Here is a 21,729-nt window from a genome sequence, read left to right on the forward strand (position 1 = left end):
AAATTATAAGATTAATTAATTAATAATAAAAGTAAAAGTTGAAAATAAAATGATGAGTTAAATTAACAAAGAAAGAACAAAAAAGAAAGCACAGTAAAAAGAAAGAAAAAGAAAAAAGAGCTTTATTGTTTTTAATTAGTTTTTATAATTAAAAATATCACAATCCAAAACAAATAAACTGTTTTTACCTAAGTTCAAGTGTCAAATTTGAGAGATTAATGCAATTTTCTAAAGCAGAACCTAAGCCTGATGCACCCATTTCACCAATTTAATTTCTACTTTTTAAATATTGAAGAAAAAATAAATATATCATTAAATAGTTAATTAGAAGGAAAAAATGAAGAAAAAATATGAAATAATAAGATTAATTAATTAATAATAAAAGTAAAAGTTGAAAATAAAATGATGAGTTAAATTAACAAAGAAAGAACAAAAAAAAGCAAGCACAGTAAAAAGAAAAAGAAAAAAGAGCTTTATTGTTTTTAATTAGTTTTTATAATTAAAAATACCACAATGCAAAACAAATAAACTATTTTTACTATAGGTTAAGTGTCAAATTTGAGAGATTAATGCAATTTGCTAAAGCAGAACCTAAGCCTGATGCACCCATTGCACCAATTTTATTCCAACTTTTTAAATATTGAAGAAAAAATATATCATTAAATAGTTAATTAGAAGGAAAAAATGAAGAAAAAATATGAAATAATAAGATTAATTAATTAATAATAAAAGCAAAATTTGAAAATAAAATGATGAGCTAAATTAACAAAGAAAGAACAAAAAAAGAAAGCAAAGTAAAAAGAAAAAGAAAAAAGAGCTTTATTGTTTTTAATTAGTTTTTATAATTAAAAATACCACAATGCAAAACAAATAAACTATTTTTACTATAGGTTAAGTGTCAAATTTGAGAGATTAATGCAATTTGCTAAAGCAGAACCTAAGCCTGATGCACCCATTTCACCAATTTAATTGTCACTTTTTAAATATTGAAGAAAAAATATATCATTAAATAGTTAATTAGAAGGAAAAAATGAAGAAAAAATAAGAAATAATAAGATTAATTAATTAATAATAAAAACAAAAATTGAAAATAAAAGATGAACTAAATTAACAAAGAAAGAAAAAAAAAAGAAAGCACAGTAAAAAGAAAAAGAAAAAAGAGCTTTATTGTTTTTAATTAGTTTTTATAATTAAAAATATCACAATCCAAAACAAATAAACTGTTTTTACCCAAAGAATAAGGAAAACAAATCAAATAAATTAAAAGAACTATAATGTTTTAAATTAACTTTTATAATTAAAAATATTACAATGTAAAACAAATAAATAACTTTTATTAAGTGTAAGTTTTAATAGCAAAAAATGAAGAAAAAATATCAAATATTAAAAAATGAATAATAAATAATTAATTAAAAATTGAAATGAAAATTAAGTTAAAATAGCTAAAAAATTTTAGTTATTTTTAACAAAAATCAATAAGTAAATGATGATGATAATTTTTTTTATAAAAATTATTTATTTAAATAAATTGAAAATTAAATACACAAAAAATATCAATAATAATAAAAATAATATTTTTTAATTAAATATACCTCAGATCAATATGGAGAACCTAATGAGATAAAAGTGAAGAGCTTAAAAACTTTTTTTTATTACTTCTTAAAATAATAATTTTGATTAATTAGATTAAAGGAAACATAATTTGCTTACAAAATATAATAATATTTATTTTTGATTGACTGACTATTATTTTACTTAAATAAAAGTATATCATTTTATCATTTTTATTACCTCTGTTGATAACTTTATCAATTAAGATATATAAAAATAATTTCCCTCCAAAAAGTAGAATTAAGAGCATAAAGAGTAATATTTACAATTTATATGTAATAACCTGATTTCTATTTGTTCAAGATAACAACCTTCGCTCAATTTATTGTTCTAAAATAGTTAAATATTTTTGTATTTTAATTAGTAATTTATAAGTAAAAAACTAAATTTTTGAGCAATTATTGCAAAAATCAAATTTAATTATTCAATTTTTTTTCAAGTTTTGATAATTTGATAAAAAATTATGAATAAAAATCTTTACTCTGTTAATTGGGTTTATAACAATTCACAAAGTCTATAAACATATTTTTCCATATAAGAGCTTCAAATATGTTTTGATATTAGATAAAATGCGCTTAAAAGTGAAAATAATTTAAATCCATTATGCAATAATATTTAATATGGTATGTCAAAAAATAGTTGGGATAATATCATCAAATAGATAATTTTATTAATCAATATAAATCACTAAAATATAAAATGTACAATAATCATCCAATTTATAATATTTAATGCACTCTCTCCCAAAGAATTAATCAATTTTTTAATGTTTCCGATTGCTAGCTTATTTTAGTAACCTAAATAAAATGTTGTTTTTGAAAGTTCTTGAAAAAAAATAGAACATTTTAGTTATAAATAAATTCATGTAAATTTGATAAGGTTAAAAAATCAATTATTTGATCTTTATGTTTTAGTAAATAAAAAATAATAATTGATTTGAAATTTTTAAAGAAGTTAAACAAGAAAAATTATTGGAGAGTAAATTTGTAAAAATATATACATATCTTAAAAGGAATATATAGATCAAAATATTTGCAAATTAGATTTGATAAATATTGAAAAAGAAGATATTTTTTTGAATCTTTGCTTTCCAATAAACAAATGAATTTTAAAATAATTAATAATTTTAAAAAATAAATAAATTTATAGTTTTTCGCAATTAAAATAATATTAAAAAATTTTACAAAGATTATGATTTTTAATAATTTATTTTAAATAAAGAATATTATTCATTAAAAGAAAAGAATAGTTTAATAATAATTTTAAATGAAAATAAATAAATTATTTTTAAATTATTATTAGAATATAAAAATAAAATTTTATTATTTTTGTAATTTAAACTAATTTAGAAATAATAAAGCATCTTTTTAAAATATTCGCTATTAAATTAACAAAAGAAATCTTCTATCTATGTGCTAGCTTTTGATATTTTTCCAAAATTTACTTAAAACAAAAAATAAAAATTCTAAAAATTATTGTTTTATTTAAATATGTAAATAAAAAATTGAAAAAAAGCAGCATGCCTTCTTGAATTTCTTAAAATTAAATTTTTAACTTTGAATATTATTTGATCTTTCTTTTATCTTTATTTTTGGGTTTTATTTGTTTGTTTGTTTATGCTTATATCTTAATTAATTTATTTATTTTGTATTGGTTTGTGTGTGTGTGTTTGTGCTATTAATCTAATTAATTTTAATTGTTTTTATTTCATTTATTTGATTTTTTTAATTTATTTGTTTATATTTATTTATTTATTTGTTTATTTTTATTTATTTATTTGTATTTTTTAATAATTTATTTTTTTAAGTCTGATTTGTATCTATCTTCATCGATTTTTCCTAAAAAAAATACTATTTATATATTAAATATATGATTGTAAAATTTGGAGAGAGAATTGATCTGCTCTTATTTTTTTTTGAAATAATTTTGAAAAATCCACTCCTGAGAAGAGTTACATATAACATCTCCGAGATCTATATTTTGAAACAAATTAGCTATGTTGTTATTGCTCCTTTTAAGTGGGAGGATTTAAAAACTTTTCGGGATTGGGTTTAATTCGCTTGCCCTTTCGATTTAAAAACTTATCTTGATCCCACAATCAAGATGTTTGGATGCATTAACAACTTATCTAATAAGAGACAGATCTGGATCATTTTTATTATCTTTATTTTTTTCTAATTTTCTTTTCTTTTGTTTTCTTTTGTTAATTAATTAATTATCTGATTTTCCTCTTCTATTTATTTTCTTGAAATATCTTTTGAAATTTGAAAATTTTCCCCCACTTCTTCATTTAGAAAGCAAAATTTACAATTTAATTAAATTTACAAATAATTTTCTTCCTCTTATTTCTTGCTTACCCTTACCACAAAACATTCATTCATTGTTTTCTAAATTTATTTTTTACTTAACATTAAATCTAATGATAAAAACTTCAAAACAAAAAATCATTCATAATTATTAGCTATCTTTAAGCGATCTTAAAAAAGTTTAATAATAATAATTTAATTTTTATTAAGATAATGAAATAGATTTTTTAACATTAAAATGAATTTAAAAATATAGGAGAATATAAATTTATTACGATCAATATTTAAATGAATTTATTAATTATTTCAATAAAATTATTGTTAAATATAGTTTTATGAGCGATAAAATATATCAATCAATCAACCAGTCTGTCATTTGGTCAGCATTAACTCTAAAAGTGTTTAATTTCTTCTTGTATAATTTTGCTTGTATTATTATCGATGACATAGTTTTCTTTAATTTCTTTTGCAAGTTCTTCTGAAGGAATGGGGTTGTTGATAAGAGTTCCTTCGATTTCCTTTTAAGATCTTCTCAAATCTTACTTGGTGAATGAAAGAGGAATAAGACTCAAGAATACAAGACCTAAATATACAATACCACCAATATAACTTCTTTCTTGTGATTTACCATCAATAACATCAGTCATAATCAAACCAAGGAAAAAGCCGAAAATTTAACTTCCTGCCAATAAATAACCTGCAATACTTGCCTTTTTTAAATAAAACAGTTAGTTAATTCACAGAGACTTTAAAATGAATTTAATCTTTTAAAAATAAGTTAATTTATTTATTAATTAATTACTTCACCAACGGGGAAGGCTATTTCACAACCGAATTCGAGGACTGTTGAGAAAACAGGATAACAGAAGAAAGCTGATAAACCAGATACAACAAAAGCAGTCCACTTAAATCCATCTCCTGACTAAGTGAGAAGGGCTAAATTAACAAGAAGCATAATTGAAGCTACTAAAGTTCCTATGAACATAATAGGCTTATATTTTCTTGTAATCTTCAAAACAATAGCACCTGCGATACTTCCGAAGAATCCAAAGGCTGTAGAAAAAACACTCAACAAACTTGCATCAAGCTATATTAAAATTTATTTGATTAAATATTTTTTATAAAAAACTCTAAAAGTATTTATTATTTAAACTAATATAAATTAATTAATTTATTTATTTATTTATTTATTTATTTACAGCAGTGTGACCAAAAGGAGCTATGAGTAAACTGATAGTAACAAAATAAGAGTTGACAGTACCCAAAACTAAGGTGAGGAAACCTAAGAGGAGCAAATAATTTACATTAGTGAATAAACTCTTGATTGATTGCTTAAAATTTTCCTTCTTTTGCATAGCACCATAACTTTTTTTAAAAAATTAAATTATTAGAAAAATGATTTATTTTTTTTTAAGGTAAATTCATGAATTTTAATTAATTATTTACCTAGGAGGAGTAGGTGGTTCAGCTCTGAAAAAGAAAATGTTCAAGACCATGATAGCAGCTACAATAATGAATTCAGCAAGCATAAGGTTAAAGACATCACTTTCTGTGTTATTTGATTCACTGACAAAAATTGAGGGAATAACGATACCTAATGCTCCAGAAGCTAAGACGGCAAAAGTTCCAATAGCAGTAACTGCAGGTCTCTTTAGAAATAAAAAAAATAAATGATAAATAAGACAGACAATTAATTCAATTATCTATTAAAAGTATTAATGAAAATAAAAACTCCTTGATTTAGGTTACATGAGTTGCAAATTAAAATTAATATGATGGAAATTGTATCATTTGTTTAAGTGAATTAATTTCTTTTATTAATTAACTTATTATTTATTTAATTTAAGGGTGGATATTATTGAATTAATTTTTCTTTTATTACAATCGTTTAACCCCCTTTTTTTCTCTACTTAGCAAATTATATGACAAGCTCAAATTCTCAAAATAAAAATTATCAAATCATGTTGAATTTACAGCAGATTTATATTTATTTTTATGGAAATTAGAATTAAATGGTAGCTAAGGCTATTTCATTAAAAGATTAGAATAAGAAATTACATCTTTGGGATAGAACCAATTTGCTGCTACTTTAGCAGGTGAGTTAGTGATGAAGCAATTTCCAACAGCATTAATGAATTATCCAATAATAACAAAGAAGAAACCTTGATTTACTAAGCATCTCAATCCTGTTCCAATAATCATCAAAATAGCACCAAAAGTAATCTGTTGAAATATTAGAATTAATTTTAAATAAATACTCTTATTAAATCTGAATTAATTAATATAAGCTTTTTTGTTTGCTTATTTGTATAAGCATTTGAATGAATTAATAAAGAGTTTTAAGTTTTGGATTTTTATGATTAAATTCGGCTTTGTATTTCTTAAAACTCAAAGTAAGAAGAAATAAGCATTTTTTAAGTTTTTTTTAAATAGAAAAAATGAATTAAATAAATTATTAATGAAATTACACCAAACTTTAATCCTTTTTATTCAATGATGTAGTTGCTGACAAAAGCCATAGGAGGATGGGAAACGTAGAAAACGAGTGCACATAGAGATATGACTTACTTACTATAACTAGGATATATCGTATTCAAGATATTAACAATAGGAGTTGTTGTCTATACAATTAAATTATTGGCAAGAGCACTAATGATAAAAACAGCTAAGTTTATGTACCTATAATATATTTTAATTAAATTATGTAAATTGTCTTTGCTGTAATTTGGCTTTTAGCATTGACCTAATCGCCTTTGCGTATCAATAAATTTAAATGAATGAAATACCTATAGTTGTATACTTTGAATTAAATCAAATGGTTATGACTCTTCTTCTAATCAATTAAAGAAGGATCAATTTGGTGATGGGAAAGCAAGAGCTTTTAATCTTCTTTCACACTATGGTTATTGTGGTCATCGTTAAAAATACTCATTTTTTAGTTTGAACTGTATTGTTATTTCTTTCTACTTTTATTAGCTACCTAAATATCTATCAATTTAATATAAATAGTTAATGAATTTATTTGTTTGTAGTCAATTATTTAATTTTTAATATTATTTGTTTGTATGATAACTTGTTTAAAGCTTCAAATGAGATGTTTTTAAATAGATATCTTTTTGATAGTATATCCTCCCTATGTAAAGGAAATAAATGTGTATTTGCTTACCTTTATTTTTATTATCAATAGGTAAAATATTTAATCAATTTTACCTAATCTATTCAAATATGTATGAATTTATTTATAAAAGAATTTAACTTAGTATGAATTTCTTTTTACATTACACTGTAAGGCCTTTTGACATGCTTAACTTTACAAATTTATACTTCTGTTTTTTTATATTATTGTAATATCAATTTAACATAAATGCACTTACCAAATGAATCATTTTAATTCAATATAAATGAAATTCTAATTTAATATTACAAAAAAACATTATTCATCATGTAAAAATTTTAAACAAAACTCTCAATTTTTTTTTAAAGTTCTAAAATGAAATTTACACAAAAATTTCAATTTATTTCCTCAAATTTTTATTTTAAAAAATTGATTAATTGATAAAACTCTTTTTACCTAGTAAATATGGAATAATATAAAAATAAAATGTTAATCTAAAACTAATATTTTGTTCAATTAGATTAAATAGCTTTATAAATTGTTTATTTTCATAAAATTTTTGAAGTTAAAGGAGTTAAAAAAATTATTTAAGTCACATTCTTCTCCTAAAATTTGGAATAAAAACAAAACATACACTTACTCTAATTTACTTAGAATAACTAAAAAAGAAAATCTATTAAGCTAAAAAAATACAATTAAATTAAAGCAAAATATGATGATATCAAATAAAAAATAAATGAATTCAATAATTAATATAAAAATAAAATTAATTAATTTTATCTATATATTTTGGTTGTGCAAATAAATGTAACCAAGCTCATTTAATTAAAATTTGTTCGAATATAAAACACTTTTTATTATTAATTTAGTAAATTGGTACTCACATACATTTTTTAAATTAAAATTAAATTTATTTTAATTATTTAACTAATTAAATTATATTTTTTTTATGAATTTGGATTAATTAGCTAATGCTTATTTTTTATTTAAAGACTCATTTTAATTTTTTTGTTTTAGTAATTAAATAATTAGAAAATAATTTGATATTTTATTTCATAGTCATTATGTAAATTTAAGCTATTTTTTTACTATTTTATTCCAATTTTAATAATTAATTTTAATAATGAAAAAATAAATACTAAAATATTTAAAACTCATTTGAATTTTTACATTTTATTTCATAAATTTTTAATTATTATAATAATCCTTACCTTGATTTCATGATAATCCTTACTCAATCTTGATTTCGTGAATTTATTTTATATATATATTAAATAAGAGAGTTAGTTTTCATTTAAATTTATTATGTCTATAAAAATAATAATTTTTTTACAATTAAATTAAAAGTGAATGATTTTAATTTATTAATTTATCTAAAAATAGTTAGTGTAGAAATCAATCTTTTTTCAATTACAATATCAAAACATATAATATCTTTTGATAATAAAATCTAATGAATGCTTAAAAAAAAATTTTATAATAAAACTATCTCATTCTTATATTGGTTTGCTAGAGATATAGTAACTTTGGATATTTTAAGGGGAATCTGAAATCAACTTTAACTTTTCTTAAAATTAGTAATGATATCTTATATCTTATTTAATATAGAGATATAAGAGGAAACACTATAGCTTAAATTTGGATAATATAAATAAGCTTCTTTCATCAAACTAAATTTTATACTTTAATAATATTATTTTGTATTTTAGTGTGCTCTATATTTCTGTGTTAACTGCATAGATTCTCTTTTTATTATAATTTCATTAATTGAAATTCTGAATTTAAATGAAATTTTTATCATGGATTTTTTACAATAAATAAACCAAATTTTAACTTGGCTCAAAGCAGGTTGACTTTTCTCTAATTTAGGTTACAAATTATTTTTATTAGTTTTTTGTTAAAGTATAGTTCTATTAAATTTTGAGATTATTTTAAAGCTGAATAAATATTAAAAAAGGTCAATTTTTTTACCTAAAAATTGTTTTTATTTAATTCATTAATAAAAAATAAATTGAAATTTTTTAAAATAAAATATTTATTTATTTTTTGCTTTACTTTTTAATTTATTTAATTTTATAGCTTTTATATTTTAATTTTATTAAAAGTTGATTATGTGTAGAGAATTGACTGACTAATTTAACTGAGAATCTTTTGTTTATTATATAAATCTCTTTTGGTAATGTAAAGTAAAATCAGTTCGATGTTTCTTTGTTTATTTTTTGAGGGGAGTGGACAAAAATTTGTTGGCAAAAAACAAAAAATTAAATAAAATTAGAAGGAAATGATGCAGTTTTATAAAAATAATTGAATAAATATTTTAGTCATTTAAGAATTTGAAAACTTTACGAAGGTTAAAGAAAGAGGAAGAAATAAAGTACAAGTATAACTAAATTAAACTAAAAAGAGTAAAAATTGGCACAAAAAACCAAAAAATAAAATAAAATTGTATGGTAATTAAGACTCACTAAAGAGCTATTAAAGGTTTTGTAATAATTATTGCTGAGAAAAAGGTAGTAAAAGACTAGCTACACAATATTAATGAAATTTTAAACCTAACTAAAATATATGGAGTGAATTACAAAAAATAATTAATGCATGCAAGGATATTTATGTATATGTAAATAAGTATTATCTATTGAAAGATTATTGCCTAGTTTTTTATATCATTTCACATTCTTTTTAATTAATATATATGTATATGTATTCTTATAATCATTCTTTTTTTTGTTTGTTTTTTTCGTATTATTTATTAATTTTTAATAAGTAAGTAAGTTGGAATCAGTCTTAATACTAAATTGATTTTTAACTAACTTTTCTAACAATGAATTAAAAGAATAAAGCAAAAAGTAAGACTACTTATGGAGATTTTGCCTAGATCGCTGCATAAGTCTAAATGAGATAATCATCCCAAATTAAGCAAATTTAGGATTCTAAAATATAGTAAAGCGTTCAAAGCGATTCCTTTTCTGGAAATTTGCATTAAGACAAAGTGAGTTTTTACATTCTCCCTTTTGGCATTCTTTTATCTTTGTATCATTAAAAAATGCTCCTAAACACCTACCATTTATTTATTCAATCAAGCAGGAAGCATAAAATAAATTTCAAGATCAGCAACAATTAATTTATTTTTTTATATTAAAAAAGTTTTATGGGAACATAGAAAATTCTATTTTTGCCTCTTCTTAGATTATAAAACAAGGTAAATAATTAGTTTTTCAATACTCTTTCCAATAGCATATTGTTTATTTGGAGGATTTATATTATGAAAGCAAAATAAATTTAGTTATAAAACTGCAGTATTTATAAAGAAAAATTTGAAATATATCAATAATCTAACTAAATATCTTTCTAAAATTATCTATGAATAGGTTATCTGGAAGAAGGATTTAGTTTGCTTAAGAAATTGGAATATATCGTGATAGTAGCAGAGTAAAAAAGAAAGAATGCAAATGATTGTGGAAATCAAATGTCAGATTAGCAAATCAATATTAGCAATACCCTACATACAATAGAATCTCAAAACTTACTTGCCAGCATAATGAACAATTTAGCATTTTACTACCATTTGTAAATAAAAAGCATTTCTTATTTATCAAATTAAACAAATTGTATAGAAAATGCCCTCTTATTTATTTATTATTTATTTACTTACTTACTTTATTTACTAAAGGCATTTTAAGTCACTATACAATTTGTTAAATATTAGCTAAAAATGAAGGAAATATTTTATTAAAATTATAAATTAAATTTTAATCAGGAAATAAAAAACACACGCTTCCTCTCTCTATGCATAAAAAGCTGTTGAATATGATCGAGTCTACTAAAATTTAATTGAATAATACTAAAATGAGTAATTTTTTGAATAAAATAGCAGCTATCTATAAACAACAAATTATTCATTGACTTATTATTATTATTATTAAAATAGGACCAATTAACAATTTCTATCGAGTAGTTCTAATAATAAAATTTAATATTTAGAGTCTATTGTAAGCTAGCTTAACACTGCATTTAAGCATCTCCAAAAGCATTACCAAACTTCCGTTTCCTCAAAGTAAAGCATTCTCTTTTCAAATTTAATAAGGCTTGAAATAAAATTAAATACATCAATATCACTTTCAAATATTAAAATTCCCAAAAATAAACAATTCAGTAAAATTTCTAATAATATCTTAAACAATCAAAAATTATTCAATTTAAATTTATTTTGAAGTTAAGCAAATAAATTTTTTTAGATGCTTTATTTCAATAGAATTATAAAAAAATCTCTTAAAAAAGCCAAATTTTTAATTATTTTAAATTCATTCTAAAAGGAGAATAAATAAATAAATAAATAAATAAATAAATAAATAAATAAAGAGTATTTTAATAGATTTCAGATTTGATGAAATATTAAAAAATTATAAATTATTGCATTTTTTAAAATAAATTTTGATTAATTTTAAGAAATTGAAGATGTATTTATTTAATTTTAAAAGCAAAATAAATCTGAACAGATTTACTGCTATTTTTTAATTTAAAAATCTCCCCTTTAAAATTTTAAATAGAAATTTAATAATTAAATCATAGATGAATAATTTTTAAATTTAATTAAATTAAATAATAGAGAAGAAAATGACATGGAAGAAATGATCACTTAAGAGAAAAACTTATTGGCTTTGATTTAAACTATAAAATAAATAAAAATAAAAAAGAATCTATTCAACACTACAAACAGGCTTTTGATAGCTCAAGTTTTAGATAAGCAAAAAGAAGATGATGAACAGCAATTATAATAATAATAAATTCACCAATCTAAGGTATTTAGAGTGTCCTCTGCCTCGAGTTAGATAGAAATAGAAGGATTAACTTTGTATTTCCTTGGAGTTCTTTATCAACAATAAAACAAAAGCTCTTTATCATCCTTATATTTAAATTAAGCCTTGACAATTTTTTAATCTCTTTATCTCACAGCACCAACTCTATATCATCCTTTTATCATCTCAATAAAATCTCTGATTAACAAATCTTCCTCTTTAGTAATAGATTTTTAAAAATATTTTTATCTCTCATGGAATAGGAATTTATTTTAATAATGTATTTTTGATAGCTTATAGATACTGAACCAGTACTAATAAATCTTGATATTTTTACTAAAACAAAATTTTGCAAAAATTTCAACATTAATTTTTCCAAAATTCCCAAGCCATTTTAATTGTCTTCACACTAAATTCAAAGATTTGAATTGAGGCATTTATAATTTTTATGATTTTTCATAATTAAATTTTTTTCAAGAATTAAAAAAAATAGATAAAATTTTAAAAGATATTTTAACGAATAAATAAATTTTTTGAATGAACATCATTAAAATGGTTTCAAATAATTATTTATCATTTAAGGTTTCTAAAAAGATTTTCATCAAAATATTAATTTTTATTAAATTATAAAGTAAACAGCAAATTAAGGAGAATATGGGATGAGTTAAAATGATTCAGAAAAGAAATCAAACACACATGAAATATTAAAATCTGATGAAAACTTAGAAGACTGTTTTGATAATAATTAAAATTTAAGTTAAAGCTATCCTATTGTTTTTAGTGATAAGCAACAAATTGACCAAAATATTTTATAATAAAACTAGCAGTAATACAAAGAAAATCAATAAATAAAACTATTTTAGCATCTATAACTTTAAAATGAATTCGCAAATAAACAAAAAAATATTCTATACAAAGAAGATATTAACAGGAAATCCTCTCAAAGAAATAGTTTAAGCCACGAAAGAAATGAAATTATTCAGATAAAGAGCTTATATTCTTCTGAAAATGCTAAACAAAATTTCAACAATATCAATTTAAAAGAAGCAAACATAAATTAAACGGAATGTTAAATGAATCCTCTTGCTTCATCATCTTATGCAATCAGCTAAAGAAGAGGAGAATTCTACTCACCGAGGGAAGAAGATAAATACAAATCATTTAAAAATGCTATTGCTTCAAAGCTTTTTAAATCTAACTAGCAATCACCTGCTTTTACTCCAAGAAGTATTTTTCAAAATTTTTATATACAATTAATTCATTTTTATTATCATATAAAATGTTATTTCAAGATTTTTATCGTTTCTTTATATTATTAAATGAAATTTAATTTTTTTTATTAACGATTAAAAATTTAAACAAATTTTAAAAATTTAAATTTTATAAAAAATTATTTAGATTCTGTTTATACAAATAATTCGTCTAGAGAAGGCTCTCAAACATACAGATTGAGAATGGGAAGACTGAAAGTCACTTAAGATGGGTTTTTTTAGAAGTAAAAGAATTCATATTTTCATCAAAAAAACATGCTTTCATCTTCTGATTAGAATGAAAGTGGTGATAATAAATAAAAACAATAACTTGCTTAGTAATAATAACAAATATAATAGCAATAATAAATAGATATTTAGCAATCAACTCCATAGTAGCAATAAATTTATCTTCCTATTAATTAACAAAAAATTTAGTCTATGATTATGAATCACTCTTCTTAAAAAAAAATGAAATAATTTCTTCAAAATAATGGTCTTACTAATTTTTTGAGCTAACATCAGCAGGGATTACAAAAATAGTAAGTTTTTACGCCTTAAATTTACTCTAAAACTCCTGGCTAGTCAAATAATTTTGGAAATTTGTTGTTATCTTCTGCTCAAAAAAGTAGTTAAAATTCTAAACATAAAAATTAAGCTTCATTACAATAGCAACCTACCAATATTAGTCAATTTTCTTCAACTTAATAACAACAACAATAATAATAATAATAAACTAGTAATGCCTTAAACTCTTCAAGAACATCTCACAAAGAAAGTAAATAAAACAATTCTAACTATCCTGTCAAATAGTCTTCACTTTTAGAGGAAATCTACCTCTCTTTCGATTCTATTAATTATCTTAAAAATAAAAGCAACAAGAAAAATGCATCCTAAAATTAATTTTAATAGAATATTTTACATGCTAATTAGTAAATAAATAGCTCAAAGCAAGCTCAATAATAATTATAAATGCAAAATGGAGTCTTAAATAAAGAGCAAAATTAGCAACAAGTTTAACAAAATAGCAACTAGCAATTGCAATAAAATCTTTAGCAAGTTTAATAAAATAATATACAACAATAAATATAGTAATAGTAAGCTGTGAATAAAATTTATTAGAATCATTTGTAGAAATAGTAACAATAATAAGATTAGAAAAATAATCAATAAAATCAAGAAAAGATTAGTTCATCTGAAAATTAAATAAATTACCTTCGTCAAATCAGTGGAACTGAACCACTTAGCAGAAAAATATCTATTGGTAATAATAATATAAATACCAGTAAATCAAACTATATAGGTTAATAAATTAATAGTAATATGTTAAGCCAAGTAAACTAAGGTTCAAATAACTTTCAGAGAAACACATCTATCCACATGATGACTCCTAATAAATCAACGGCTGCTTCTCTTTCGAATAATGGCACATCTGAGAAGAACTCTTTGCATAAAAAGCTACAAAATTCATAAAATATAATTCAATTTCACCAAATATTTTAGCAGTAATATAAATAGTCTATTTAATCAGATTAACAATAAATATAGCCATTTCAGCAGCAAGATCACCAATAAAATCTTAATGCAAACAATTCAAGTGCTAATTCTTATACAACTTAAGATTAAAATAGTTAGCAGCAACAACAACAGCAACAGTAATAACAGTTATCAAGAATCACAACTCAAGCAAATACAACTAATTTCACTACCAATAACAGCAACCACATTAATAATAACAATATTACAAGCACCAATAACTGGGACAGCACAACTCAAGACTCGCTCTATTTTTAAAAAAGTAAAAATCTTTATCAAATTTTATTTAAAAATTAAAAAAAAACAAATTATCTTAAAATTTTAATTATTTAAAAAAAAGAAATAAAGGAAATCAATAAAATTGAGAATCTCTTCCACAGAAAGGATAGTTTGCCTGAAGGTAACGTGATTTTGTAAGGCTACTCATCTAAGAACAAAGAACAGATTTCAAAGAGATATGTAATTGATGATACTGATATTACTAGTGCTGCTGGACAAGCTGATGAAATTTCTAAACAAAACATGATTAAAAGAGATGCTTAGACAGCGAGGAAAAAATCTGTAAAACAAAAAAACTCCTTCAATAATTAAGAACAAAATATTTATTAAATAACACTGAAAAATATTTGCAATTTCCCTATCAAAGTGAACCACTCAATTGGTAAAATAAAGAATACAAATACAAATCCACTAAATACAAGAAGATCATCAATCAACAGCTAACTTAATGAAAACAACAATAAATTAAGCTAAATCGAATAAGACAAACTAAAGGATATTTTTATTTGCTAATCTCCAGTTTCATCAAACAAAAAATCTCAACAATAAAAAGTAGCAAGCAATATTAACCAAAACTATGTAACAAAATCACATAACCCATAGTAACAGCCATTAAAAAACTAATTTTAAGATATCGATTTGAATATTTTTCATTAGTTCATCTCTAACAACACTTAATAATTCTAAATTTCTTTGGCCAAACGAATAAATAGCAAACTAAAATTCTTAAAAGACAGAATACAAACATAAGAAGAAGAAAACAATACCATTAAATAAGCATTGAAAATGAGTGAAGAATTAGAATTTTAATTATTTAGAAAAAGTAAAAATTAAATATCAACTTTTTCTAATGAATCAAATGATATTCAATTAAACGCTACTGCTATAGCTTTGGCTTCTTCAAGATCAAACTCTCTAACGTCTATTTCATCTTCTTCATTTTCGATTTCAAACAACAATTGATCCTACAATATTTATTAATAAAAATAAGAGTACATCATCATATAATAAATGCAGTCCTTTCTAAAATTCTCCAAACAAAATATTAATTAATTAAATAAATAAATAACAGTTAATTAATTTATTTTTTAAAGAAAAAATATAAATAATCATAATAAATACCTCAACTAAATATTGCAAATTTTATAAGCAATAAACAACAAATTTTTCCATTAATTATCAAATATTTAACTCCTTAAAAGTATTAATTAATTTTATTTTTGAATCTATTAAAGAATTGTATAAAGAACTAATATTCTTATATTTTACGTCTTATATCAATTTATTATTATTAATTGCATTAAATTTTAATTTTATCATGTTTGTTTTTCTATAGTTTTTATATAATAAATAATTATACAAATCAATCAGAAATATTTATTTACTCATTCATATATAAAAAATTAATAAAATAATGTATGCATGCATACCTACTATTTTATTTATCTCAAATAAATACTTTTTAAACCAATTTTTTTTTCTTCTTAATTATTCTAATTAGTTTTAATTTAAACTAAAACATAATTTGATTAAGCTAATTAACAATGTAAATTTAAATATTAAAAAATATCTTTAATCACTCTGTCAAATAAAAAAATAGTGAGTTAACAAAATATAAGAATGGTTGAATTTATTAATTAAATCCATGAAAAATTAATTGTTAGATACTAATTTATGATAAATATAATAAACATATATATCTGCCAACAGATTTAAAATTTAAATAAGTCTTATAAAAATCTTAGTTAAAAAGATAATAAAATTTTTAATACAAAACAATTATATATCTAAATAATATTTAACTTTTATTTAACAAGTTAATAATTATTATATATTACCATATTATTTATTTACTCACATTCGTATTAAGATGATAAAACTAAGATTTTGTGTTTACCTTTAAAGATTTCAAAATTTAGTGCTCCCTCAATGACCCAGTTGGTTCAGCTTATCGAAGAATAGGGTAGTATTTGTTTGTTCGAATGTAAACATCACTTAAGATGAAATTATAAATTTGATCTTTAATTTAGAACCAAAGAGAAATATTAATTAATTAGTTTTCACCTAATAAATAGTTAATAATTTTTATTGTCTAAATGATGAATATTGATTCTATTTATTTAATATTTAATTCCTAATTGAGTCTAAGTTCTATTTGATTTTATTTTAATTTCACTTATTGAAGTTAGAAAAGCATAATCTATAATTACCATCCTCTCGTATGTATAAAAGTAACTAAAACCATTTAACTCTATTTTTAAATCTTCAACCTTTCATGAAAGGAATGCATACTAAGAGAGTGTAATTATTAAGAATAAGATGAAAATAAATCCTAAAATATAGTTTTTGATCTCCATTAAGTGATGAATTAGTTTAATTGTTTTTATTTTGAAGCTAAAATTTTAGGTATTATGTATGTTAAAAAATAAATTGTTTTATTTAAAGATAGTATTTCTTTTTATTTCAGTTTTTTAAATAGATTTATGAAATTTTTAACAATCTCTTATTGATAATAGATAGTTATATGTTTGCTTTATTTATTTATTTACCTCCATTTTTATTAATCATTCGTTAGATTTTATATCAAATAATATCAGTAAAATTACAAAGACAAAGAGTAAATGATTTTTTTTAGTAATTAATTATAATAGATTATTAAATTAAAATGTAAAAAATAAGATATATTATAAAAGTTGAAGGAAAATATTTAAATGAATGTATTCATTTGTTTTGTTAAAACTCCTGCTTTACTTTTCAAAAATTAAAAGCAGGATCGAGTTTTCAAAAATAATCAGAATAATTGATTACAATCTAAAATCATCTAATTCTTCTTAGTAATAATAGAATGTTTCACCAAAACTAATTTATTATTAAAAGAAAAGTTAGAAATAAATTTAACAATTACATAGGACCAAAGTTTAATTGCTAATTTATAAAATTATTTTAACTATAAGAGAATACTATTTAAAAAATTGATGGAATTTATTTAAATGAAAATATTTATTTATTTGTAATGTAATAGCTACTGCTTTATCTTTAAAAAATTAAGGCAGGATCAAATTTTAAGAAATAATCAGATCGATTGATTAATATCTGTAATCATCAAATTCTTTTTTAATAATAATAGATAGAATGATTCACAAAAATTATTTATTCAAGAAATAAGAGATCCTATGAATTATCAGGTGTTGCTACTAATAAATAAAGAACTATAATTTATTTGCTGGTTTATTATAACTTTTATATTTTTTGAAAAGGTTTAAAAAGTAAATTGTTTTTAATGATTATATGAGTGCTAATTTATATATTTATATATGTAAATAAATACAATTAAAATATACTATTTCAAGCATTAATTTAAATTACAAATAAAAGAATGTTTTATTAGTACTTAATAGTTTAAAAGTATGCTGACATTCTTAACTTTAATTAAAATAATAAATCTCCAACCCTTCTAATATGAATAGAATTTAACTAAATGGTTATCTTTAAGATTTTTGTGTATAAAAATAGTTTTAGAAGGGTTTATTTAATTAAAATTAAAATCTAATGTAAGATAAATTCAAATGGCATTAATTTATTTTTATTTACTTGGAAACTAATATTAGAATAGCTTACGTATTAAATTCTAAAGAGATCTATTTACCTTATAATATTTAATTAATTACAAAAAATTATTAATCTAAATATCCTTAAAATAAATTGGATTAACAATGATTACTAAGAAAATTAGAACATTTCTCTTGGTTATTTTACAAAGTCAAATTTTTGATTTATAAATTATGTAAAAAGAATTTATTTAATTTAATAAATAAATAGTTTTAAAATACATATATGCTGATTCTTATAACCCTTGCTAGCCAGGATAAGGAAATTATATGGGTTTAAATCCTAAATGTAAACTTCATTTGAATTATTGTTTAAGTATTAAATCATTTTATTTAAATTTAAGTTACTTATTGCATACTTAATTATGTAGAACCTGCATAATAATCTGATATAGACAGCATGAAAAAATATTTCTCAGACATGAATTGCTTAAATTAAAATGTTTTTCCATATAATAATTTATAATACTTATCAGGAAATAGTTGTACTACGAATAATGATATAACAATAAAATATACTCCATCAAACCAGTAAAAAAAAAATAATTAACAAAACTAAAATTATGATAGCAATATTTATATCTTTTTTTAATCAAAAATTCAATTTAGATTAATTTATTTTTAAAATTAAAAATATAATTCACAATATTTTTAATCTTTTAATTTGTTGTTCTTATATTTTTTCAAAATATTTTATAAATAAATTAGGAATACAATCATATATGGCTTTTATATTTACTTTATTATTTCTGTCAATATGACTTCTAATTAAAATTTATAATCGATAATTGAAATAAATAAAGTCCCTTATCAAAGCGCAAGTGGATATTATTATGCAGGTTATGATTAGAATTATTCTTTTAATGTTAATGGATTGCTTAAGTAATAATAAAATGTAGATAGTTTAACATTTAAGATAACACCATTTAATAAGAATATTGAGAAACAATATCAAATTTATATTTAGTAGATCATTCTATATGTATAATTGGTAAATTTAGTAATTAAATTTGTTAATAGAGAGTGGAATATTAAATTCTTGATATTTGAATTTAAAAATTATTTAATTGAAATGAAGGCTAGAGACCTAATAGAAATTATGAGAAAAAGGCCAAATAAATTTTTTTTTTTACAAAAAAAAATCTTTTCTTTAAATTTTTTTATTATTAACCCTCACTTAAAAATATTTATTTAACATAATATAGTGCTATATAAACTGTTAATAGTGTGATGAAAACTCAGTATGCTTATAATGTTTTTCTGGATATTATTATCAGCAAAATACAAACTAGTGTCTACCTTGTGATAGCAACTAATTTGTTAATTAATTCAACTAGTGCTAATCATGTGATCCAGCCTGTAAAACTTGCAATGGTCCTAATCCAAATAATTGTTTATCTTGTAATATTGGACTTTATTATAATTAAGCCACAAAAACATGTATTATTTGTGATCCAACCTGTAATACTTGTGATGGCCCAAATCCAACTAATTGCCTATCTTGCAGTCCTGGATTTTATTATAATTAAGCCACAAAAACATGTATTTGTGATCCAACCTGTAAAACTTGTGATGGCCCAAATCCAACTAATTGCCTATCTTGCAGTCCTGGACTTTATTATAATTAAACCACAAAATCATGTATCTGTGATGCAACTTGTAAAACTTGCGATGGTCTAAGTCAGAATAATTGTTTATCTTGTAGCTCTGGGTTATACTATTAGTAAGCTACAAGTCAGTGTGTAAAATCTTGTAATAAAAATTAATTTCCAAATGAGTTATTATAGCAATGTTAGGCATGTGATAATACTTGTGCAAGTTGTGATGGAAATAACTCAAATAATTGTTTAAGTTGTTACCCTAACAGCTTTCTCTACAACAAAAATTGTGTTAATATTTGTCCAAATGGGTTTTAAAGTAATTTTACAACTCTCACATGCGATCCATGCTAAAATTATTGGAGCCTATAATGCAATCCCTGCTATGCCAACTGTAAACAATGTGATTAATCATAAATTTAAAATGAATAATGCTAGACTTGCTATAATGAAACAAGATAAATAGATGTTTCAAGTAATAGATGCCTTTGCAAAAACTAAAATGATTAAAGGAATATATTTTATTAATGCAGCTATGAAAATATTGCTGTTATTGATGCAAAATTAAGTTCTACTTCTCCATAACTTAGTATTGATTTGGGATCCCCATTGATGAATATCATATCAAATACACCTTAGTCTTTGTGCTCACAGATATTTGACGAAGCAACATTAGGCATACTTGGGTTAGATTCTTAATGCGAAATCAATAAGAATAAAATTTTGGTTAATTTAAGTAACTTAATTTTATTAAATTTTCAATAATTCAACTCATTAAATTAATAATACTTTCATTTTAAAAATATTTTATTCTAAAATAAATAGGTGACTCATCGACAATCATGGAGAATAACTCAATTAATTTTTTGCCAAATAAGCTGCAGTTTATAGATTATACGGACACTTTTATTAACACATTTTATAGAAACATTACTTTCTAAGATTCGCCTGGAGTTCCTTAACTTTAATTTAGCTATAATCACATAGAAAATAGCTGTAACTCTATAAATATAACTCTTTATAGTATTCAAAACGATGCAGGAAGAAAATTTATGAGTCTAAATTGGACTTTAAATCAAATTGTAGGTTCAATAAGCAACGAGTAGTAAGAAAGTATAAAGGAAATATTATTAAAAGCAAGCTAAAACAAAAACACTAGTTTGATTATAGACCCTAAATTCTTACCACCAAATATTAACATAACAATATAATTTAATTATTTACTTAAGATTAACTAAACTGGTACTTAAATGTTCACTGTTATTTATCAAAAATAAAAATTTATAAGAGTCAACTATTAGCAATCTCTCTATCCACCAATTTATAGGTTAATTTTACTTAAAAATGAAATAATTATTTTAAAAAATTATTCTTAAAATAATAAATAAATAAATAGATCTATGAGCTTGAGTTTCTACTTTTAATTTTACATAGAAACATGCGAGTTAGGCCAAATAACTTTTTTTAATGAGCCTGTTGATTTATAACTCGTTTCTAACCAGCTTTAAAAGTAAAGTCTAAGTCAATACAATTAATCAAGCTTTCAATATGACATTCTCCCTTACTCCTTAGCATCTAACTAAACTTTTAATATGAGTGTACATTTTTTATATTAAAAAAATATTGAAAA

At 21.5% G+C, this 21,729-nt stretch overlaps 6 protein-coding genes across 6 annotated transcripts; 2 read left to right on the plus strand and 4 right to left on the minus strand. All coding sequences in view use genetic code 6, as the record gives it.

The window, feature by feature from the left end:
* Window positions 1-157: 157 nt before the first annotated feature.
* TTHERM_001436739 (hypothetical protein) lies at window positions 158-956 on the minus strand (the record flags this gene model as incomplete). Its single annotated transcript, XM_012799081.1, has 3 exons — window positions 158-278; window positions 540-629; window positions 886-956. 3 exons carry the CDS (start codon window positions 954-956, stop codon window positions 158-160), a joined length of 282 nt encoding a protein of 93 aa, XP_012654535.1.
* A 2,480-nt stretch (window positions 957-3,436) lies between these two features.
* TTHERM_01436740 (hypothetical protein) lies at window positions 3,437-3,992 on the minus strand (the record flags this gene model as incomplete). The annotated part of the gene is made up of 2 exons (XM_001029553.1): window positions 3,437-3,676; window positions 3,969-3,992. The coding sequence occupies 2 exons, from the start codon at window positions 3,990-3,992 to the stop codon at window positions 3,437-3,439; spliced, it is 264 nt and encodes an 87-aa protein (XP_001029553.1).
* Window positions 3,993-4,297: 305 nt separating this feature from the next.
* Window positions 4,298-6,849, minus strand: TTHERM_01436750 (MFS transporter; the record flags this gene model as incomplete). Its single annotated transcript, XM_001029554.2, has 7 exons — window positions 4,298-4,627; window positions 4,720-5,004; window positions 5,117-5,282; window positions 5,364-5,566; window positions 5,976-6,140; window positions 6,386-6,596; window positions 6,704-6,849. The coding sequence occupies 7 exons, from the start codon at window positions 6,847-6,849 to the stop codon at window positions 4,298-4,300; spliced, it is 1,506 nt and encodes a 501-aa protein (XP_001029554.2).
* A 2,875-nt stretch (window positions 6,850-9,724) lies between these two features.
* TTHERM_01436760 (hypothetical protein) lies at window positions 9,725-15,856 on the plus strand (the record flags this gene model as incomplete). Its single annotated transcript, XM_001029555.3, has 9 exons — window positions 9,725-10,021; window positions 10,177-10,231; window positions 10,401-10,599; window positions 10,790-10,882; window positions 10,961-11,086; window positions 11,639-12,050; window positions 12,461-13,055; window positions 13,227-14,876; window positions 14,955-15,856. 9 exons carry the CDS (start codon window positions 9,725-9,727, stop codon window positions 15,854-15,856), a joined length of 4,329 nt encoding a protein of 1,442 aa, XP_001029555.2.
* A 613-nt stretch (window positions 15,857-16,469) lies between these two features.
* Window positions 16,470-17,090, minus strand: TTHERM_001436761 (hypothetical protein; the record flags this gene model as incomplete). Its single annotated transcript, XM_012799082.1, has 1 exon — window positions 16,470-17,090. One exon carries the CDS (start codon window positions 17,088-17,090, stop codon window positions 16,470-16,472), a length of 621 nt encoding a protein of 206 aa, XP_012654536.1.
* Window positions 17,091-18,675: 1,585 nt separating this feature from the next.
* Window positions 18,676-21,351, plus strand: TTHERM_01436770 (surface protein with EGF domain and furin-like repeat protein, putative; the record flags this gene model as incomplete). Its single annotated transcript, XM_001029556.2, has 5 exons — window positions 18,676-18,790; window positions 18,846-19,032; window positions 19,210-19,492; window positions 19,707-20,835; window positions 20,925-21,351. Coding segments are annotated over 5 exons (2,141 nt in total), but the record flags the coding sequence as incomplete, so codon positions are not given.
* Between the last annotated feature and the right edge of the window lie 378 nt (window positions 21,352-21,729).

This window comes from Tetrahymena thermophila (genome assembly GCF_000189635.1).
Source record: "Tetrahymena thermophila SB210 genomic scaffold scf_8254518, whole genome shotgun sequence".
NCBI lineage: Eukaryota > Ciliophora > Oligohymenophorea > Hymenostomatida > Tetrahymenidae > Tetrahymena > Tetrahymena thermophila.